We start from the raw sequence: 24,985 nt of genomic DNA on the forward strand, positions 1-24,985 counted from the left end.
AAAACCTGCATACAGGGTACATAGTATATGAAAATACAAAACAAAACATGCTGTAAACCACTTAAGCATTTTTCCACACAGCCCAAAACTTTGCGAAAGAAAAATCTACCACCTCCTTTCATCTGAGAGAACAACCCCAGAACTACCCCACTCACCCCGCTTATGATATAAATATTGGTTTTGTGTTTCCGTGCCACAGGATCTTGAGCCACATGCTAAGTCAGTAGACACCATGTCCCGGATGGATTTCCTATAAATGCTCTTCATGTTTCAATTTCATGAATAATTTGAAATCAAATTCTTTGTTGGGGATTAATGTTAGATGTACAACTTTCGATAATATTACAAAATACTGATCAGATATCCAGTGTTTTTATGTGCTCTCAAATAAACTTTTTAATTAAGTACTCAGAATAAATTAAAGTTCAAAAGAAATAATTGAACCAGAAAGTTCTAACTGATCCGTTTGCTTTGATTATAAAAGAGACATTAATTTTTAATTGCTCATAACAGGATGTTATATCATACTTAATGGTAATTAGCAAAAAAAAAAATATATATATATATATATAAAGGTCATACAAGGTTATTCTTATTGATTTTGATGAATCAGGTGGGGTTGGTAGCCCGGTGTTTGCTTTAGAGAGGTGTTTTGGTTTGAATCGTAAGGTCCGTCATTGATGCAAGTGTCATGGTTTTGTCCTGTGTTTATAGACATGTAAGGTTACTGATTGCGTGAGTTTCCTCTGGGTTTCTTCCACTGCCAAAGTCCCCTGCCTGTTATTAGAAATTTAATACTTTATTTGTTAGAAATGAGAGAGAGAGAAATCGTATTTAACATCCACTTGACAAAAACTAGGTCATTTCAGGACTAACATGGTACAGCTTGCACATAGGAGTTTTTAGCAGTGGGAGGAAACCGAAGTATTAGAAATTTAATACTTTGTTTGTTAGAAATGAGAGAGAGAGAAATCGTATTTAACATCCACTTGACAAAAACTAGGTCATTTCAGGACTAACATGGTACAGCTTGCACATAGGAGTCTTTAGCAGTGGGAGGAAACCGAAGTATACAGAGAAAACTTAAGTGGTTCGACAGACACACACTTATAGTAATCTTAGATTACCGAATTCCCTTATCCATACTTTTTAAACAATTATTTAAGACGACCTATTCTGTTGCAGTGCTGGATTGTTTTTATTATCTTAATCTTAAATTTACTGAGCTCCCTTAATACATCTTTTCAGTATCGTGGCTTGCATATGCTAAACGGTCAATAAAATCATAGCTCAATTTTAAACTGATTAGTAAAATGGATTGGCCTGTGTGTAATCACTGGAAACAGTTTCTGTTCGCTCGTTATAAGCCACAGGTTTCATTCTAATGTAACGTCACTGATTTTAACGCTAGTTCCATCTCGTAAATAAGAAAAGGGGATAAATTCTCTCGACCGTTATCTAATTCAAATTTTCTACCGATTAATTATATAATAACCAACTGCCTTATTTTATCCAGCATTCACCGAGCGATAACACAAAACAGTTAATGTTGCTTTGATTGGCATATTATGAGTTTGGAGAAATTGTAGGGACGGTTTTTATGGAGAAGTTGAAAACGAGCTGGGTAACTATTCGCTCGATGTGTTATAAAACTAGGCAGCAACAAAAGGTGATAAGAGAAGAATTCAAAGCAGCGGATAATTTGTTTAAAATGAATCCTGCTTTCAATAGTAGTAGTACATTTCTGGCACTTGGAAGACTTTTATTGAATTGTTTTTGAATGAGATGAGAACCGATTACATCTTTTTAAGTGAAAAGCGGATATTTTTTTTTCGTTGTTGTTTTATTTAGGAGATTTAGTCGTTATAAAGGAGGGATTTCGCCTTACAGAGTACAGTGGATATTTTTTTTTTTATGTAGGAGGTTATAAAGAAGGGATTTTACCTGAAGCATAGAGAATGTGAGAATGAAGTGAAACATGATTTGATTCGTAGCCTCAGGTGTTGATTGTGAGGATAATAGGATAATAATTCTTTTAACTTGTTGTGGTTTTTTGTTCCAATTAATCTGATTTCTATCAACCTTTTTCAGGATTCTAATAATGTTTTCGAAACAGTTGATTATTTTATTTGAATGGAGGATTGGATAACGCATTTAATTAGTTCATTTAAGAAAAAAAAAAGGATTAAGTGTGTTTAAAGTAGCAGTATTATTAATTTATATGAAACATGGATTTTCAGTCTTTTCAATTTGTATGGAGTTAAAATATAGTATATTAACGTGATCTACAAACTTATTGAATCAAGCAATCATCCATATTTCTCAAATACTCTGTTTGAAAACTCTAATTCTTAAATTAATTGGCTACCTAAATAACTTTGTTTACAGTAAGTGACGTAATAAATCAACAATGACCTTTATTCAAGAAATTGCAAACATCGGAGTCTAAACTGTTAGAATGTATAAATTAATATGAATATTCAACAATTAGAATGAATAAAGACTAATTAATGACAAGAAAATATTCTGGTTGGAATAACCTTTAATGCCACTTTAATTGGTAAGAGTTATTCAGTGTAGATTTGCTTCATGTAAAGGATATGAAATGAAATGAGGACTAACATCTTAATTTTCCATACTTAAGGACATTCTTGTCGTCCTTGAATTCATCAACTGTAGAAGTGTGGTTTCGCCTTTTCGGTGGTGCAGGACGGAAAGTGTATAGTTGTTTGGATAGGACCAAAAATTTGTCTTGTGTACACACATCAGCGTGCACGTAAAAGAACCCTTGACAGTTTGAAACGCGGCTGTCCGACAAATTTTCATTTTCTCTCATAACCCATTGTATGATTGTCTTCAATCGCCCAGGAGGATGTTAAACCCCATTTAATTTCACTTCGCTTCGCATCCATTGATAAAGAATCGTAGTTCTAACAAGCAGGATGTCTGTCTAATGTTCTTATTAAAACACACCAGGTAGAAAATAGATTTACAGCGGACGTTTCTTAAGTTTCATTTCATTTCTAAGAGAAAGTAGTTAAACCTTATTACATTTTAAGAGGGTTTTATGGTTTCAAATTTATTTTTATAGGAGAATTCTGTTAGCTATAAGGATTATATTTCAGGAAGATTATTGTTATGTAAGGGAGATTTCAAGACGGGAGGGATTAATTAAAAAGCTATATAAATTTAATTAATTTCTAAATATTGTAACTTTCGATTAAATTCCACTTGATAATCAACATCAGGATGTCGTGGATTATTCGTATGTGTTTACCATTATAGTTTTAAAAAAAATGTCATGTGATGTAACTAACGTTGACTTTTAGCCTGGCGTACAATCGTACTTCTGTTATAAATTACCATATTTTATTCATTGTATATTTTAAGAAAGACCTTTATGCGCTTTGAAATGATGCTTGAATTATGTGTGAATGCCAAGAATGTAGAAAATGTTTAAAATGGCCAATGGAAATACATGGAAAAAGTGGACCCTGTATGCAAGTAACGCAAACATCATGCAGTTAGTTCGGCCTTTTTCTGAATCGAAACAGATGTAGACATAGATGCACTTGTTGAGATTTTGATCAAATCCAGAAGTGTAAATCTCAAACCTGCAGCAATCACTTAACTGACCTGTAGCAGACGATTAAAATGACCTTTTAACCTTCAGTGCTGCCACCATGTGTTTGGTGGTAGAGGGTGTAGGAAAAAGCTGTCTGCTATAATAAACCCCTTCTATGACTTTAACTCAAGGTATGGTGTATACAGAGGTATGATACTATACCACTGTATAATTCACTGACTAACCAAGCGACTAGGGATATAACTATCGTGCATTAGGTATAGACAGACACATATATACTTGTATACATAGGTAGGCAAGCAGGCGGACAGCTGGAGGCAAAATTTGAACAAAACAGAAGCAGAAATCACTTCTGCTCCATCCTCTGCTAACAGACACACCAGTAGCAGGCCTACAACTTATCAAATGTCAGCGTTTCTAAATCTGACAGGTTTTTGGATTTAGGCTGCTCACTGAGAGTCAGGGAGAGAAGTCAGTACCTTATGAGAGTTTTAACACACAGGAACAGCTAGGAGTTTGATCGTGCTACAAACAAATCATATATAGAGGTTTTCTACACAACTTTTTAAAAACTTCTAAGAAAGTTTTTTTTTTGTACAAAAGTTTGTTCTTTCTTTAAAGTTTTCTCACTTTTAAAGACGATTGTGAAAGGAGTTTTATTCATACAAAGATTTTTACCATTACTTGTGAAAAATGGAAGAAAAACTTTTATGGGACAGAACTGGAATAGTTTACCTGTGAGAATAACTTTTTTTGGATTCAAAGTTTTTTGGATTTTCTTTTGGATTAGTTGAGTTGGAGTTGAAAGTGTGATGGATTAATTCTGTATTGGATTTTATTGCAACTGATTTTTAATGCAAAGAAATTATGTTATGAAAAGAGGGTGTTCAAAACTAAAAATTGAAAACTGTCAGTTTATTGGAAAAAGTTTTTGTTATTGTTGTAATATATAAAGGATTATTGTTACGGACTCTGATATTAATTGGAAAAAGGTGTGCAATCCAAAAAATTTAAAACTCTTACAATTTATTGGAAAAAAAAGTTTTGTTATTGTTGCAATGTATTAAAGGATTATTTACATACTGTTACAAATTCTGATATTAATTGGAAAAAGGTGTGCAAATCCAAAAATTAAAAAACTTAACAACTGTTGCATATTTATTAGAGGTTCTGATGGTTATTGGAAAAATTGAAATTACCACCAATTTATCTCCAATTGAATGATGACAAGTTAAATTAATTGGGTTGAGTATTACACACTGGTTTAATTGCTTTCAGATTTAACGATTAAGTGATTTATTAATTGAATCTTTCTGTGCTTCTACTCCAGCATATCAAGGATATAAATACAATGTTATTTGAAGAACGTGGATATTTTCCAACATTTTTTGCATGTTTACGTAATTCCAATGTGCGGAAAGGATTTTTTATGTAGATCTCCTGGACCTAAAAACTCTGGAGCAAATAATTACATTGCGACTTTTGGAAACATACTATGGATTTCATTATTCTTAAAGTAAGTTTTTTTTTTTTATTATTATTTGATTTTCAGAATTCTCAATATCATACACCCCTACACATCAAAAAAGTTTAGTATTGAGAATTTAATAAATTACAATGTCATTGTTTTAACCACGGCAGCACAAAATCAGAATCAAAAAGCAATTATTTTGTCAATGTCATCTGATTGCTTGATCTTTATTGCAATATGCAGAGATGGTTCTTGGCATGACAGTGCCAAATTACCATTGTTTTATATGAAATTTTACCAACATTCACTCTCTGTTTTTGATGAATTACTAATGCAGTTCCCTATAGCTAAAGTAGACTTTTGGTCAAGGCAGTACCAAACCAAACTTTTAACATGTAAGAAATAAATGATTAAAATTATGCCAATGGTATAGATAAAATGACATGACAGGATCATATATTACAAATGGTGAAAAGAGGACTTACCAGTAATTATAAAAAGTTACTGCAGAATAGACATAATGTCAGACAAAAAAAGAGTGTGTAAATCCTGTTAAATTGTACAGTAAAATTTAAATTTACATGTACGCAAGTCTTAATGTATGCTTTGTGAAACGGGACCCATGGATCCACTTTTGTTTTGTTATTTTTTAATAAATTTACTCAACATGAGAGGAATCATATATACTATATTCTACACATGGTATTCTCTAAATGTTGTTTACCTGAAGACCTTAATAAAATAAGCGAAAGTTCTATTTATTAATCGACAAATAATGTAGTTCTTTTTTTCAAAAACTTTTATATTTTTATATATTTTTGTATATTTAATACCTAAGAGTAGTTATCATTCACTTTTCATATACTATATTGTATATAGATACATTCACATATATATACATACCAATAGACTATTTATCCTCAGAGACTAAATATATTATTACATACTGTTAAAGTATTCATCGTTTGAAGTAGAAATTGGAGCTGGGTTTCAAATATCGAGGCTGTAGGTAAAATAATTCTACATAGCCCAGATACACAGACAGTTTTACTTATATATCCTGGGTCAGGTATCAAAAAAAACACACCTGGAATTATTCATTAGGTAAAATTAACATCGGTATTTATATTTATGTATAGTTTTAATACCGTTAATGTAACATAATGCAAGTCACACTTAGATACTGGATTTTGATTGTTCCCATAGATTCTGTAGTCTGTTGATTTCAATACTGCTAATGTAATATAATGCAAGTCACACTTACTTATAAGATTGTCTGAAAAAGCCTATTGTTTTTCAATGAATATTGAATATTGTTATATCATTTGGGTGAAAAAAAAGGCGATTTATTTAAAAAAAAAACACCTAAAAACCTGCATCTGATATGGTTTATAGTTTTATGTTTAATACCGGTAATTGATAATGTAATATAGTTTAAGTGTCCTCATAGGTTCCGTAGTCCCTTGAGACACAACTTCCTAAAAAGCTTCTTGTTTTCAATGAAAATATATAGAACATTGTTACATCATTTGGGTGAGAATGAGTCGATTTATTGAAATAAAACCCCCCAAAAAACTGGATTGGATACAGTTTAGCTACATGTAAAATAAGACATCCCAAGTTTGATGTTTCAGACAATCCATTTTGGTTCCCCTTTTAGAACCTGCCTGCCTCTGAACTTAGGCCTGGCAGTGGGGTGGTGGAACATTGTTCTCATTACATGCATACAATAGCACAGCTAGGATAGGAAGGAACCGAGCTAGTACAGGGAAGGAACCTAGCTAGTACAGGGAAGGAACCTTTTTGGTCAGGTGGCCCTTTTGATCCTACTGCATTGGAATCTGAGACGGATACAAGATGTCCGACACAGTTTTATTTTAATGGGTGAGGGCGGGGGCAAGTGACTCAAGGATTTCCCCAAGGGGCACAAACTTTACCAACATCCCATTTTGAGCTCCTGTGGCCATATAACATCTCATTTTGTATATACAAGATCTCATTTTGAAATCCTGTCTCTATATTATAAACATCCCATTTTGAAATATAGTAGTAAACAAATATTTTTACAAAGTTAATTAATTCATACTGGGTCTGATTTTATTATACTGTCACTTTACTTCTTATCAAATTTACATCTCATTACTTTATTACATGTTGATAAATTCAACAGTATTCTTCTATACAGAACAGGGTTGCTGTTTCAAAATGGAGAATTGGATGACTGAACGGTCTTATACATGCACTTTAGATCATAAGGTCTGTCATTGAATTGGGGGGTTGGATGGGCGAATGGTTAGCATGCGCGCGCTGTATCATAAGGTCTGTCATTGAGTCAACTGGCGATTCCCCGGTTGTACGTGACAAGGAGTAGGGTCGTTTGTCCAACCTCGTGGGTTTCTCCGGGTCCTCCGATTTCCTCCCACTGCTAAAGACCACTATGCGCAAGCGAATTATTGAAATAAAATTAAACCATATGTTAGTCCCGAAATGACCTAGTTTGTGTCGAGTGGACGTTAAACCCCATTTCTCTCTATGTCTCTGTCATTGAATCAAGTGGTGTGGTTTTATTCCCAGCTTCTATTAGGGTGGCCTGTCCGTCTTTGTGGGTTTTCTCTGGGTGCTCATGCATCTAAAAACTCCTTAGCACACATGAATTTCTGAAATAAATTTAACCATGTTAGTCCCTAAATGACTTAGTTTATGTTAAGTGGACGTTAAACCTCATTTCTCTTTGTTTCAAAATATGGCGTGTGGGACATTATTGGTTGGGGTTAACAGAGACTACCAACATTAGGTCACCAGTTCTGCTGGTCAAATACAAAAGTAATTGGAGTTGGAGTCCACTGTGGTCTCTCATCATTCATGGAAAAATATCTTTTTCATCTAAATGTAAATTAAGTTGATGAGATGTTTCGTGTAATGGGAGTTTTGATTCCACTGTGGTCCCTCTCATTCACTAATATCTAAAAACAAAACAAGTAAAATTATAGTTTGATTCCACTGTGGTCCCTCTCATCATTCCCGATAGATGTTCCATTTCTTTATTTAACTTAACAGATTTTATTCCACTGTGGTCCCATTCATCATTCACAAAAGAAAAGTACCTTGTTAATCAAAAAGTAGAGCAAATAAAAAGGGCTGATGATATGTTTCATTTCTTATTTAATTTCATCTTGGCATTTCGATTTTTTGCTGGAGGAGAAACTCAATTTTATATCAGAATACGTGGAGCTATTTGAGGAAATAAGTTTTGCTGAAGGCAGTGAAAGCTGAAACTTTCTACTTTGTTTCAAATTTTGATGCAGTTTCGTGATAAAAGGAAAAGGGTAGAGGTGTGCTGAACACATGCTGCATCTAAATCTATCACTATCTTACTTCAGCTGTCAGACAGGCATGCTTCTCTCTCACTTTTTCTTACTGATTCGAGTATTTACTTCGCACGTTTTACATGTTTTAGAGATCCACATACAGAGATGTAGAAATCAGAAACATTATGAAATGAAATGGAGTTTAGAATCCTATTTTTTCTGCATCGACTAGGATAATGAAGACAGACATACGCCATAATTTGTGCTAGGATGGAAATTTTGTCTGGACATCAATGCTATGGCTGACTCTTATATGGAATTCCAACTGCGAAGGGATCTTTAAAGAGCATGTCAATGTGCACACAGGACCAAACTACTAGACAGCTATCCTTTTTATTTACCAATGACTTAGATTTTCACAAAGTAAGACATCACATGTGAAGGAAAACTTTTTCTCAAAGCATTAGTCATGAATAGTCATCTGGCATTAAGATATTTATTGAAGTGTTTGCAAGTGAATGAGATAACATCTACTTAGGCAATGACCACTAAATGTCCAGTCAATTATGTCCAGTTTTAGGACCTCTTGACCAGCTACTTATACTGAGCACCCAAATAAACTTCAACTGTAGCAATAAAAATTGAAGTGGCTGTAGTTAAGTCCAACTGGCTTTGACAGGATCAAGTGTACAGTGGACATTCCAAGTCTGGCCTCTGATTTCTGATATGCAATATGGTCACTTTTTTATCAACTTATTGCAGATAAAACCAGAGTAGCCAGAGAAAACCCACAAAGTTAAGCAGACAGCCTTACAATGAACACCAGCCCCCCTCCTTCCCCCCACCCCACCCCACCCCACCCCACCAAACACCCTTAAAACACCCTAAAAACATCTTGCATACATATTACAAGCCAGTAATCTGCTTTAGATAATTCAGTCACCCGAACTTCTTTCTTATGTGTAAACTAAAGGCATTAGTAAGATTTATTTAATAGAGTAGCAAAAAGCATTTCACTCAATATTCAGTCTCTTCTTTCCCACTGAAAAAAAGAAGTTGATTCTTTGTTGGTGTTCAAGGTTACAAAATTGAAAAGGATGTTCATGCTATTGTGATGGGATTAATTGTGAAAGTATATTTTTATGATCTAATAAACGATCTTGTAAACTTGAAAAGATACAATTATCGTACATGGCAGACATAATACCCCAATATTACAGATGGTCGATGAACCGAAATTTTGCTTACTTTTAAATTTAATCCCCTTTTCACGGTATACCATTTATCCACTTGAGCTGACTTTAAAATTTTCCGCTCTATTAGAAATAGTCACTAGAGTATAGAGTGTGCGACAATTTCGTTTATAAACTTTCCCATAGAAACTTTTTTTATTTTCTTTATTCAAAGCTTTTTCCATTCAGGTTTAGTAATAAACGATATTTATATTGAGTTGAGAGATTTATGTTTATCTTCGAACAACAATTAGTTGTATTATGTGATCCAGTTAATTCCCTCGGCTTGGGATTTATTGTTGTGTGAATCCCTATTGTTATAGAGGACAATACGGCGAGTTGTTTGTAGCGTTATTGTTATTACTGCGATGATTCCTTCCATTATCTACCATATTGGATTTGAATTTCTGACCCATGATTAACCTAATTTCTGGTGATTAAAGATGGAAATGGGTTGCAAATACATAAGAATACATTTAAGGTGTCTGATTGAAGTGTCCACTCTGTAACTTATACCATTTCCCCAGCACTAAAAACAAATGAAAGAAGGAATTGGAAAGGAAACCATATTTTCCAAAGGAAAAGTTAATTTGTTTAATTTTGATAGAAATAATGCTAAAACTTTGTAGGTGTTTGCAGTCTTTATGTGAATGTTAGTCCTTAGCTTTTCATAATCTGAATATTGAGAGTTCCTTTGAACTTTTCTAAAGTAGTGTAGAATAATGCTGAAAGGATATTCACACTATTGTATGCAAATTCAATTCCTTGATTTATCATGATATGAACTTCTAATTAGAGAGAGAGAGAGAGAGGTTATTTCGGGACTAACATATGTTTCAGTTTTATTTCTATAATTCACTTGCGCATAGGGGTCTTTAGCAGTGGGAGGAAACCAGAGGACCCGGAGAATACCCACGAGGTTGGACAGGCGACCCTACTACTTGTCACATACAACCAGGGAATCGAAACCACGCCAGTTGACTCAGTGTTGGACCTTATGATACAGCGCGCAAATGCTAACCACTCGGTCATCCAACCCCCCCAAATTTCTAATTAACATATGGAATCACAAGTTTGCTGTACTTTTGTACAGTATGGTATTTCGGATGTGAAATAAAAGCTTTTTGCCTCACTACTTACTCTGAGACCTTTGCCCTAAGAACACATATGATGTCAGTATTTTAGATAATAAATGTGGAACTTATGGATGTTTTAGTAAGCCATAAATATAAGATTACACTACAAATATACCATGTTCTTTTCTACCAATCTGACCTAGATCATATGTTGGGGAGATATTTATTTCACTATTGAATTTACTGTAATCTACTTGGAATACTACTTATACCAATCATGTGTTTGAATCTTTATTTTAACCAATAAAGTAGTACTGGAGATATTACCAAGATTGTATTTTTGGAGATATTCATTTCACCAATAAATTTGCCGTAATATACTTCAAGTATTACTTATACCAATAAAATATCTGTCTTGATTTTAACCATTTAAAGGGACAATAACACTCTTGCTGGCTTGACAGCTCCTGAAAATAAAAAATAATGTTATTGAGATATTACCAAGATTATATATTTGGAGATATTTATTTCACCAATAAATTTTCCGTAATAAACTCGAAATAATATACCAATAATGTGTATGAACTGTTATTTTTACCAATATGTTGTGATAATATTATGGGGGTTATTATTTTTTTGTAGCCATAAACTCATACCAATAAGATTGGGCTATACTTGAAGTATTATTAATACCAAAAAATACCAATAAAGTGTTTGAACTGTTATTATGTTGTATCATAATTGCATACCAGTCAAACTTGATACCAATACTTGAAGTATTATTCATATCAATGAAATATCAATAAATGTTTGAACTGTTTCCGTCTTCATTAGCCCAGTCAGAGCATAACAGTAGGACATTAAACCCCATTTCATTTCATTTCATTTCATTTCATTTTAACTGTTATTTTAACCAATAATGTTGTATTAACATTATTGGAGATGGGAACTGGAGTGGGAGGTATTATTTTGTTGTCGCATAAACTCATACCAATAACAGTATGGTAAAATACTGGAAGTATTATATTTATACCAATATTTTTACCAGTTACCAATAATATACTGATAATGTTTTTGAACCAGTATTTATACCTATAATGTGGTAATGATAATATGAAGTTTTTTATGTAGCCATAATCTTATTCCAGTAAAATTGTGGTAAAATATTTGAAGTATTATTTATACCAATAAAGTTGTAGTAATGATATAGTTAGAACAGTATTATTTTGTTTAGTGGGGTAACCGAAGCAATGATGAGTGTATGTTGAAGTTCATCTACCATTTCGAGATTTATTATTTTTCCTGTTGGCATATTCTAAATATTATTTCTCATGTGATTTCGGTCTACCTAGCTCCCTGCCGTTCTCTCTGCCATTTCTTTCACCTTAATGTTAAAACATACCTCGGCATATATATCACTGTCTGTTACTATAAATAGATTAATATTTTCTCTCTCTCTGTCTTTTGAGGTTCTGTAAGCAATGGTGGTACTCTGATGGTGAGCTTTGCCAGGAATTAACTTCAAGACCTCATTTTTTTTACCTTTTAATCTTGAATCCAAATCTTTTTTTGATGTGTTTTAAGACTTGAAACTTTAACTATCTTGAAACATGTTTTATCATAAATAAATTCCTGCTGAGACTGTCGGTGGTCGGCAGAAAAAAAGAAGATATTTACACATATATTTTGTCTGGGCATCTTGATTGGATCCGACATTGCAGTTGCGATGTTGATATCAAGTGGTCTGAGGATAATTCTAATGAAACGGTGAAAAGATAATGAAAATAAATGTATCTTCTGATTCGAATGTTCTGAACCAAAAGAAGTCCGGGAATCAGGCATGGATCCAAAATCTTCATTTAAGTGTAATCAAAACTGTAATTTGATTACAGAAGTAGATTGAAATTGCCAAAAGCCATCAGGTGTAAAAAGTAAAAAGTTTTATTTCATAAGATTCTTCACCTGTCTTGTTGATTTTCTAATCTTGTAAAACTTTAAGATTTATTTTAAATGCTATAGGGTTGAAGGTATTCCACGTGTAGCTTGAAGGAATGATAGGTGGTTTGTTTGGGCCGGAACCCGAATTTATTTCAAGTGCTGAAGTATTAAAGGAATTGTATTTGGCTTGTTTGATTGGTTGGACTGGGGCCTGGATATACAGAGAACGTATGCATTTATATGCAGCTGTAGAAGCAATTATATACTGCTAGTCCTATTAGTGGACGCTTACGGCTGGCTCCCAAATCCATTCACTTGATTTGATATATGAGAGAGAGAGGGAGAAATGGGGTTTAACGTCAACTCGACACAAACTAGGTCATTTCGGGACTAACATATGGTTTAATTTTATTTCAATAATTCGCTTGCGCATAGGGGTCTTTAGTAGTGGGAGGCAACCGGAGGACCCGGAGAAAACCCACAAGATTGGAGATTTGATATATGTGTTTGTCGTATATTTTGTGTCTTGTCCATGAGCTTTGTTTATATTTGGTGTGGTCCTCCTCCACTTACTTTAAACAATTTAGCTGGGGCCAGGATTCAATAGCCCAAACGGAGCCCCTATGCAGCTGTAGAGACCATCATGGGCTGCTATATCTACTATTTGAAAATCTCTATCTTTAAAACTGAAGTTTGATTCAAATTTCACGAGTTGAATGCCAAGTACTGGTCATTCTGGTAAGAAAGTAGCTATCAAATCGCTTTAAAAGATGTTAATTATACTGGTCAGTTGCTAGGGTATACACCTATGATTAGTTTATTATCTAGCAACAAAAAAATATTCCAAGACTTGTTTTTGTGATTTTAGTGTCCATGGCCTAAAAAAGTATATAATTAGCGAAGAAAAGTAAGAAGGTATGCGTTTGTACTGAGTTTTGTGATGATAAGAAGTGATATATTTGAGAGGTTTACAGAGATAATATAGGCAATTTCCCAGGTATAGAAAGACAATGATATGTACAAGATGTGACAGGTGCCCCCAACACATCTGGAAACAATGTATAACTTTGGTATATAATACCTATAAACATAGGTACATTGTTACATAGTAAAACTACTAGTATATACTATATATACAAACAGAAAAACAAACTTGGTATGGTATATATTTACTAGAAATTATCACCCCATCTCATAATATCTTATTATGTAATCAAAATGTCTACCAGTACCTGACTGCTAAAAAAGAAATATTTGCCCAAAATATGCCAAAAGAATTGTTGCCAGGCCATATTAGTGGGTTGATAATTTTTAGCTTTACACAGTATTTCTTTGGTACTGGATAGTTTATCAGGAATAATATGAAGTTAGAATGAATAGTAATTCTCAATAATGACTTCCTTCAGAAAGCCATTGGATGGAATCAAATGCCAAACGATATCATTCATTAAAAGAAAAATACTTTCCCAGTGTTTTGTTTTCTGTCAATTTCTGATTCTGGAAGATGACTTTCCTCAGAAATCTATTGGATGGAATCAGGTTCCAACCACCACAAAATTCCTGTAAAAAGAAAATAAAACAACTTTACCACTGGTATTTCTTGTTTTCTTATCAATTTCTAATTCTGTTTGACATACTGCTATCTTTATGGAGGCTGTTGATGACAAATTTTCATTAATTTACTCCTCTGATTTATGTCCCCTTAACATACACATGTCCTTTGTCATTATAAATTAATTGCTGTTTTTAATTAACTGTTGATGAATGGATTTTATGGGGATGATTTTATCTTGAAGATTATAAATATCTCTTGAGTCAGATAACAGGTATAAAACAACCCTGTCATGTTTAACACACATATCATACAAAATTTACAGAGAGAGAGAAATGGAGTTTAACGACCACTCAACACAAACTAGTTCATTTCGGGACTAACATATGGTTTAATTTTATATCAATAATTCGCTTGCACGTAGGCGTCTTTAGCAGTGGGAGGAAACAGGAGGACCTGCAGAAAATTCACGAGGTTGGACAGGCAACCCTACTACTTGTGACATACAACCAGGGAATCGAAACCACGCCAGTTGACTCAGTGACACCCTTATGATACAGCGCGCACATGCTAACCACTCAGCCATCCAACCCCCCCAAATTTCTAATTAACATATGGAATCACAAGTTTGCTGTACTTTTGTACAGTATGGTATTTCGGATGTGAAATAAAAGCTTTTCGCCTCACTACTTACTCTAAGGGAATCGAAACCACACCACTTGTCTCAATGACTTGTGATTGGACGTGCACATGTTAACCATCCAGCCACCCAACCCCTCCACAAAATTTACAAACAGAGAAAGATAGGAATCATAAATGCAGTTTAATGTCTCGTTAATACAACTCTTCTGTGGTTTTGAGACTAACATATGGTTCTTTTTCCTCTATGGTCACATGTGCAATGTTAGGAAAGAGAATTTTGCCCAGGCATCATCATTTCCATCTACTGTAAATCAAATTCTGTCAAGGGTTGTTTTACAGGCTTTCCAATACCTGTACAATAGGTGGACATTGTTTTTTTTTGTCCTATCCAAACAACTAAAATCCCTAAAAATCCTCCAGCATCTCTGGATTCTGGTTGGGAGATTTGTCAGTGCCATAGCTATGTGACTACAACAGCATCCATTTTCCTAGAAAACCCTACCGCACCTAGAAATGGAAAGTTCATTTCAAGTAACAAGGAGAATTTAACTTTTAAGTGGAAAATGTTGAAGATTCCATCAAGGTACTACTACTAAATCTAAAGATTCTAAGGCAACCACAACATTCCCCAATCCAAAATTTTCTGAATAAAATATTGTTTAAAAAAAAAACAACAACATTCATATTCCTAATATAAACCCATGTATAAACTGATAGTTCAATATGAGAAACGACGTAAAGATATATGTATTTTATCGATTTATCAATGTTTTTTCTTTCTTTCACTTAGAATATTGTCGTTGAAAGACAGCAAATAATTAAGTTAAATATCAGCGTTAAGCACTATCTGAAGTTTGTTTTTCTGTTCAACAGACTAAATAACAAATCAGCTTTTTCCCTTCTAACATTTAAAAAAACAAGCATGGGTAGTTTGCTCTAATTATTTGAGTAGCGACTATTTCAACGGGGTAAATATAAACTGGAAACACTGTAGCCAGCACGTTTTAGCCAATTTACTAAAAGTTAATGGACTGTCTTTGTATTCGTTGATTCAAGTTTACACTTTTTTCCCACTTCAAAGAATGGGTCAGTCGCCTGGGACGCTGCGTAAATAAACAGTAATCTACCTGCATACAAACTCGCCACTGTGTTCCTTCGTTGGCTTTGATCTCGCAGAGAAATTGTTTTTATTAGACGGAGGAAACACGATTTCGAAAAAACCTGTTATTATTCTCACAGCTTTAGTGTCTAGTTTACTGTCCAGTGACGAATTTCTCACTTTTTTTTTGGGCTCAATTGGATCTGAAAACAAACCTCTTGATGTTATCCTTAATTTCGTTGTTTGACATCATTATTGTGGTTGGTGTATAATGCCCTGTAAAGAGACTTAATGATCCTAACACCAAAACCTCGTTTCTTAGTGTCGTGATTATCAAGACTGTTTTTTCTATCAGGTTATCAAGGGACATTTTACATATGTCTCTATCTTTTAGACAGTAAGACTTGTTTGGCCGAATGATCCAACTTGTGCCATGGTTTTGATCCCAAGCTGGTATGTGACAAGGAGTAGGGTTTCCTGACAATGACCTTCTCTGTGTCCTCTGGTTTCCTCCCATTGCTAAAGACCCCCTACACTCAAGCAAATTATTGAAGAAGGGTCTAAGAATAGTAAGTGCAGGAGGACCGCACTACACGTAAAACAAAAAACTACAAGATAAACCTGCGGACAAGACAGAAAATAGACATTCGCGCAATCCCTATTATCAAGAATCCGTGACAGTGGGAATTTGATACTGTATGCTCATGTTCATTAACCTGGTTGGTGCAAAAAAATCAATTGTTAATCCCCATTTCATTTCATTTCACTGTAAAATCTTCAACAAGAACCTGGTTTGTGCAAAGCTAATAGTTACCATAATGCAAATAGTTTAAAATAAAAGGCATTTTAGTGGCTTTAATTGCATTTAAATTAGATAATTTCCCCAAGCAATTGAACCAATTCCTGACAATCAAAACTCTTGTATTGATGCCAGATGCAACAGAGGGCTAATTGTTAGCATGAAAATAATGTTACTTTTGGCACCGAAATTCACGTATTTAACATTTGCTTCATTTTCTTGTTATGTGGGAAATTTATTTTTTTCGTTATTTGAAAGAGAACAAACTTTGTTTTTACCACTTTTTGATAATGGAACAAACAAGTTGATGATGGGAAAACATGGATGATTTGTTGGCTCAGTAAATGTATCGTGTTAAAGAAAACAGAAATTCTGTGTTTTAATAACACCAGGTAAGTGAACTGATTACAATTGTGCACCTGTAAGTACCTGTATCAAGAACCTAATTACAAAACACCTTTTACTCAATGAACATATTTTTATTTTGCGGAAAGGTATGACGGGAATTTTGTTCTAATAATTGATTGCTTTCACCTTAAAGTCAATTTAAACATGGGTGAGAAACAGAGATTCTTTTTATAAGTCCACCTACAACATTTAAATTCTCCGACAGTTCAAATTTACTAGGGGAAAGTAGGAGTGCACCTACAACATTTAAATTTTCTGACAGTTCAAATTTACTAGGGAAAGTAGGAGTGCACCTAGAGCATTTAAATTTCTTGACAGTTCAAATTTACTAGGGGAAAGTAGATGGAAATGTCCCTATGCCAACAAATTTCACCTTAAAGGTGGGTGAGAAACAGGGATCCTCATTACGCAGTGTGCCTAAAACATTTAAATTTGACAGTTGAAATTCACAACATCTCAATGGTGAAGAGAAGTTCACCATAATTCCGAACTTTCCTTTTAAAACACATTAAACCAGAGGGAACAGAACTGAGCAAGATAAAGATCTAAATTTCATCCAAGATAAAACCCAACCTGGCTGATTTAACTTATTACTGGTTTATGTTTCCGCAAAATGGATCCTGTTTTTATACCAACACCATCTTGGTTCTACCTTTTATACGGTTTAATGTTACCACAATATGGAGGCCATGTTTTTATTTCAATATCATTAACGTCTCCGTTTCATCCACAGAAATATTATGTGTATTATTTACCCGAAAATACCTTGGTGAATTACAACTGTTGCTAGGATAATCCTGTTGTGATGATTCTTTTGCCAAAAATAAAACTTTAAACCATTTACGCAGCTCGTAAATAGAGATATAACGCTATCATTTTCACTACGGCAACTTAAAAAAAAATTTATCCTATTATAAAAGTTGGCAAAACAATATCGAAAAACGGTCTTCATCCAGTTACAAGCAGATGAAACATCCTCTTTAGAATCACACTTAGTCGAGAGTCGAAATCTATTTAAGGCTTAACGAAGAAAGTTCTATGAGTTGAATAAAGCCTCCATGCTTAGTGGTGCCGTAAATGGAAATCTAATATGCGTTGTTAACGGCAATAGATGGGATTAGCTCAATTGGATCATATCACGATAAAATGAATCGGATCATGTTGAGGGATTTCGTCTGTCGTATTTGATTAACCCAAAGTATCTGACAACCTTTGATGTTTCTGTGGGTTTTTTTGTCAGACGGGTTATGGTATCAAGTTCAACAATTCTAATCTTCTTTTACTAAAGAACATGTCCAGTTAATTTGAAACAGAGATAGAATTTAACCTAACTTGATGTTAAGTTGATTCTATCTTGTATTTTGTTTAACAGATACATTTTACCATTAAATATATACTTTTTGTCTAATAATAATAATATTCATTTTCTATAGGGCTAAATATTCAGAAATGAAATGAAATGAAGTGGGTTTAACGTCCTACTGTCTTGCTCTGATTAGGCAAATGAAGAAGGGCATACACCATGCATTATGCTATGAGGGAAATTTTGCCCAGGTAGCGGCACTATGGCCTACTCTTTTATTGAATTCCAACTGCCAAGGGATCTTTTATATGCTTGCCAATGTGTGCAAACGGGTCCTCGGTTTTTCGTCCCATCCAAACCTAAATATTCAGTCAGATCAACTGCACTGTGGCACTTTACAATATATAATAAATAAACAAGTAGGATAAAGGTACGAAACAGCTTTGAACATAGTCTATTTGTGTTCTCCGTTCTATATCAAATACCCTGCATAGACAATTCCAACAGACAAATCAGTCATATAAATTCCAAAACATATCAGTCGGTATGCCAAACACATGGATTATACTACCGGTATGAGGATTTGCATCAAATTACATATCTATAACACACTGTATGATTGTAAATTATAGAAAGTGGCTACTAACCGGGAAATACCAACGAATATGCCGCAATAACGCATCCCGGATGCTGCGCATGAATAACAGATTGCCCACTGTATTGGACAAGTGAATGCCGTCGTTGGTGTAAATATGTTGCCTTGGTTGCCACAACCCAGCTCGATGTCGCCAAAAACTCACATCAAAATTAGCCGCATGGCATAGTTCCATCAAATGTAAATTAGTGGATTTAATTGCATTATTAAATCCCTCGAACGGCTCAATAAATCTTGGTAACAGCTGGCTGATAATTACACATTTGGGGTGATGCCGAGTCATAAGCAAAGCGGCAAAATTTAAAACAGCGGAGGCTACTTCATATGGCAAAGACTCGGGTGATTCAATATCGTTCGAACCTAAATGTAAATAAATGATGTCTGCCTGTCTAAATTTGCTGCTCTCTGCCGCCCGAACCAGTCGTCCATGCGGGTCACTTCGGACTCGCAACCCGCCATGACCCCAACAACGAACTTGGCACAAATTCCCATCCAAATCTAAATTTGAATGTCTGTAAGTAGTTAAAAAAGTATTTAAACGCTTGATATACGATGTACCATAAATCACTATTTTAAGTGGGCTGGACAATACCCGATGTTCAATATGAATGTGTTTATTAACTGTAAACAAAGCGTCAGGCTTAACCGATGTGGCCGTATCACACGCCATGATGGATTCCAAAACGAGGCAGCCACAATAGATAAAGAAAACGATTCTAAAATCCTATTTGTTCGATTACGTTACGAAACACATCGAAAACGCTTTAACAACATAAATCTAAAACGTGCAGAACTCACGATCAGCATAAACAAGCACTAATACACCACTAATACACCAACCACACACTGTATTATTAGAAAATATTGTTACAATTTACACATAACTTGTCTGCCTCGAAAATCTTTCTGTTATGAAGAGCGGGAATAAAAAGCGGGAAACTAACTCATTTGCATAAGGTGTATACAAAGAACATACAAGGACTGCACATGGTATGTCCAAACAACAGACGAGGAAAGACTACAACACAAAGATCATTATTAACATAATGTTTATATTCGCTATAAGTAGTGGTATTACATAATAAAATAAATCAAGGTTCATGTAAGTAGTGGTGGTCTGCTGGTGACCATTGTTATTAGCTTTTGCTTCTGAATTCAAAGTACATACTATGGATCCAATTAGTTATGAGTAGAGGCAGGGTACTGGATGTTTACTTTACAAGAACACCTGTTGTCACTTCCCATGTTTTCAGTGATGTTCACTTCTAACTAGAATAAAAGTAGATTTCTGCTGTTTTCAAACTGCCATTGCTATGCGTTTTAGACAAATAATGTAATAATAATTTGGTTTACTCTCAGGAATAGGCCTACCTGATACCATCTCTCATTCTGTTCACAAACCTAACATTGCATTTATTATTTCGGAACTAAAGTAATAATAATACAAGAAGAAAATAAAGAGAACGGTTTTAATTGAATGAGTGAGCAAGCTGGAGGAATTTTTTACCAGATGCCCGTCTGCTTAGTTTACGTAGCACCTTGTCTTAAAACAAGCTAAATCACTCAAAATAATGGCTATACCATATTGTTTATCTTAGGACCTAATTTGACTTTATCAAGAAGAGTTCTGCCACGGTAGGTAAAGGCGAAACTTTCACCTTAAAATCGGAGCAGTTCTGTCAGATTCCCAGTGTAATTATCTGTTGAATAGATAGAGAGGTTGAAGTTAGTTTTCATGATGTAGGCCAGGTTTATATACATCCATCTTCCCTTGCTGTATGATGAGACCTTAATAAATCCTGTTTTGACTTCTTCTAATAATTTCTTATAATTAAAAATAGTTTATTGAAAACGATTAACTTGAACTTAGTAGATACTCTTTATATTCTGTGCTCAATAATTTTTTAGTTTTCTACTTAAAAATTTTTTTTTTTGTTGGTTTAAATTTTGTTTATTCTCAATATGGTTAGTTTAAATTGTATTTATTCTTAATGTTTTCCTAAAGTACTTAAAATTTTGTATTAAAGTGGCAAGAAGTCTATACAAATCATTAATTAGCTTTACAATCACACTGTTGTGCAATGCATTACGAAAGGATTGTCCCTTTTGAGTCCACGTTATGGTACGTGCAGATACGTTCGGATACTTTTCGATATGATCAACACGATTGCTATGACTGACCTCAATATTTGATAAGACTTGATAGGATCACCACGATTACTCCACGATTTCAAATGTAATGTGAATCGCGGTAGTGAGAATCTAGCATTATAGTTAATCATACATAAACAGGACATGGTTGGAACAGCGTCTAGAACATTGGATGTGGGATGAAATACTGATGTCCTGTGCATGCGTTGGCAAGCACATATAATAACCCTTGGCTGTTGGAATTTGACTAATAGCAGGTGCTTGTCAAGGCAAAAATATCTGTAATAGAAAACTGCATGATGTATGATTGTATTAACTGAATTGGTGCTAAAATGTAGGATGTGAAATCCAAATTTCATGATCATGTCTACTGAGCTGCCAGTAGGATCAAATGACAGGTGCATCAGTCCACCTATTTCCTTAATTTCTAACATTCTAGATAAAGTTTTGATATTTTTACTTTTTATCGTAGTTTCTAAGGAAGTTGTTAAATTATCAGGCTATCCCAAAGCTTGTAACATCTAATGATTCACTCGCCTGGTATCTTCAAAAATTCAGATTCACAGTGAAACACATTTTCAATATATATATATAATTAACATGTCTCTGCGTATCTTTTTTACCTGAGTTTAAGTGAGTTAACTGCTATACAGATTCTAACATCAACTTACAATCAGGCCACACTAATTTGAATTTTTGTTTTTCTGGAAAGCACCTATTAAAATTTTGTGTCCTGTTTCCGTGGGAAATTGGGTGGAACGAAGAAACAATGTCCCATGTACACATTGGCGTGCACGTAAAAGAAAGATCCCTTGGCAGTTGTCTGTCCAACCTCGTGGGTTTTTCCGCGTTCTCCGGTTTCCTCCCACTGCTAAAGACCCCTACGTGCAAACAAATTATAGAAAGCAAAATGACCTAGTTCTCTCTTTTTATTTTTCATGCGACTTGAGTAGCTATTTATTTGTCAAAACCCTGAAGAACTAAACATTAAATTGGTATGGCCTGACATCAACTTACTTACAATCACGTATATTTACAGACCATGTAACAATTGACAAAACATTTGTTTAAACACTTAGCGTAAAAAACTGTGCATGACTACATTTCATTATCTTTAACATTACAATTAATGGAGTCAATGTACTATTTACCAGTCGAGATCCCAGGTGTTAGAAAAATATTAAGTCTTTTAAATCTCAATGTGCCAGACGGACAGATTTCCTTATTTAGATTTTAACTAAAATAAAGACTGCTTAAAAAATAAAGCATAGGTTTTATGTCTTTTAGGACCCCGTTGTTCCTGGATAGAAATGAATTATTGTTCAGGCATCAGTTCATGTTCTAAGGTAGTATAAGAAATAAAATGGGGTTTAAAGTAGGGTACCAGGCAATTTCAGAGCTGGTTGTTATTAATCTAGATAATTGTTACCCATCAACCCCACCTCAAGGTTTACAGTACATTGTTTCTTTTTGCCGTACATTTACTACAAAGGTTTACATGTATATTACTTGATTGAATCTTCTTTCTACATTCCGACGTGTTTCCCCCCTTGCCAATGGTGCAGGACAGAGGGTCTAGTCGTTCAGATGTGGCAAAAAAACGAGGTCCCGTGTATACATTGGCATGCACATGAAAGATTCCTTGGCAGTTAGAATTCAATATAAGCGTATGCCCGTATTCATTAGCCAAGTATTGGGGCAGAACAGTAGGATGTTAAACCCCATTTCATTTTTATCATTAACAAAAGAAATAACTTAATCTCTGGAGGCTCTGCAGCTGGTGTAGGCACCTGGTTTGCTGCCCCCAAAGTCCATGCCCTTATATCGCCCTGGGCAATTCAGTTTCTTGTAGTTGAGTGACTTATGTTTTATGTTTGGTATGATATTTTTGTGTCTCTCTCAGCGCCGATTTTTAAGGAACATTGCCAATGCATGTGCATGTACACAATGGTAAGAGTTTGCATCCTGTGCAATTATTCTGTAGTTCTTGCTAATCGTATTGCTCCCAGCATTACAGTGTACATGGAAAAGGAACAGCCATTTTGAAGATAAGAAGAGAAGACCGACTGCTGATTGGCTGACTATTGGTATAATTACGTTGATTAAGAGCATGTGGGAACGCACATACCTTTTCTATCTCTAATATTCTCTCTTCCAGTGAAAATTATAAAGTGAGGGAAACCAGCGGAGAAGTTCTTTTAATCAAGATGAGGGTATAATTGGTCCCCTGTGGATATCTCGGCAGTTTTATTGTTTTCAATTAATTTGAATTGTAAAAATATTTAGGGTTATGTCAGCGGTAGCATCTTGATGAGAATTTCTGGTATTTTTGTCGTCTGCTGATTATTTGTATTTTGAGAAGTTTTTATAGATGAAAGCAACACTCTGGAGAATCTTAAAGATTTAAATAATAGTATGTTGTCTTAGCTAGCGCAATTGCTGATGATCTTTACCATACAACATTTTAAAAGTTTTGAATAATTCCATGTAAGATCTTTACAAAGAGGTACCAAGTAAAAGATAACATTCTAATAAGTTAACTTTTTTTGTTGCCTTACAAAACTGTTGTGAAATAAAGCATAAAACTTGAAGTTCCGAAAATGCCTAATAACTCGTGACATGGAAACACAGCATTTTCATCTAAGGTGAAAATGTGTAAAAGATTTAAATATTAAAGTACCAAGACGAGAGTGGAGAGGTCTGAAAAATATAAAAAGCTAGTCATATATAAGGTCCATGAGCCAGTTTTCCCCATTTCTGACCAATACTATAATATCCGAGATGTACTTGAAATCGGAATTTCAACAAGAATTTTTGAAAATATTTTTGAGGATACCGCAATCCCCTTTCTAGGTAAATACTGGCACCACCTCTGTAAGAGAGCTAGAAACCAATGAAGTATTTTATTGTAATCTATTTGAAACAGTTGTTCTACACTCTTAGTTTTATTACTGTAGAAATTAAATTGAAAATTTGCCAAAATTTTGACCCAGCATTCACATGCAAACTGAAAACACTTTAGTCTGAACATAATGTCTGCCAGAAGTATTTTTTTATGAGGAAACATTTTGTTTATGAAAGAGGGAAGAAAGTTATGTCATTACTGGAGGGTGAAAGAAAGATTTCAGAGGTGATATCCGGTACAAATTCAAATTGAAATACTTTGGTAAAAAGTTAAAAAGCTGTGTGTTGAACTTGTTTTTCCCTGGCAACATACTTTTTTCTATTCTGTCATACATTCTTTGTCTTAATTTTGATACTTTAAAGCACTTTGATCAAGTTTTATTGTTTAGAGTTCAGCACGGTAAAATTATGATGAAATGGGGTTAAACAACCTACTTTTTCTGCACTGACAAAAGCTAATGAAGAATGGCAAATTCCATTGATTCATTAATAGTTTGGCATCATTTGTAAAAGTTTTCAAATCATTAGATATGATCATGGACTGTATTATAAGGTCCATGATATGATTATATCTTGAAAGTTTAAAAATACTGGATGATTTTAATAAAAAGAAGCTCATTTCATCCAATCTCCCCTTGCTAAAAGTTTTCAAATCAATAGATATGATTACATCTTGTAAGTTTAAAGATATTGGATGATTGTAATAAAAAGATCCTCATTTCTTTCAATCTCCCCTTGTTAATTCCACCTATACCAGTTTCTGACCAAATGTTTATCAACCTGTCTTGTGAGTTCTGATCCATTAACTGACCTTTGACCTTTATTTATCCACTTGTAGCTAATTCTTTCACTTGGTTCTAG

The 24,985-nt window shown here is 34.2% G+C and overlaps 1 protein-coding gene across 4 annotated transcripts in view; it reads left to right on the forward strand.

Moving 5' to 3' along the window:
• Nucleotides 1-24,985, forward strand: part of LOC126827506 (E3 ubiquitin-protein ligase PDZRN3-B) — a 275,931-nt gene that overhangs the window by 132,931 nt on the left and 118,015 nt on the right. Inside the window, exon 1 of one of the 4 annotated variants that reach the window (XM_050556910.2) lies at nt 3,758-5,102. The exons of the other annotated variants lie outside the window; for them this stretch is intronic. Coding sequence (XP_050412867.1) covers nt 5,082-5,102 — 21 coding nt within the window. The 5' untranslated portion in view covers nt 3,758-5,081. Of the gene's footprint in view, nt 1-3,757; nt 5,103-24,985 lie in introns of those variants that run through there. 4 annotated transcript variants of the gene reach the window in all.

Source organism: Patella vulgata, chromosome 7 (assembly GCF_932274485.2).
Source record: "Patella vulgata chromosome 7, xgPatVulg1.2, whole genome shotgun sequence".
Lineage (NCBI taxonomy): Eukaryota > Metazoa > Mollusca > Gastropoda > Patellidae > Patella > Patella vulgata.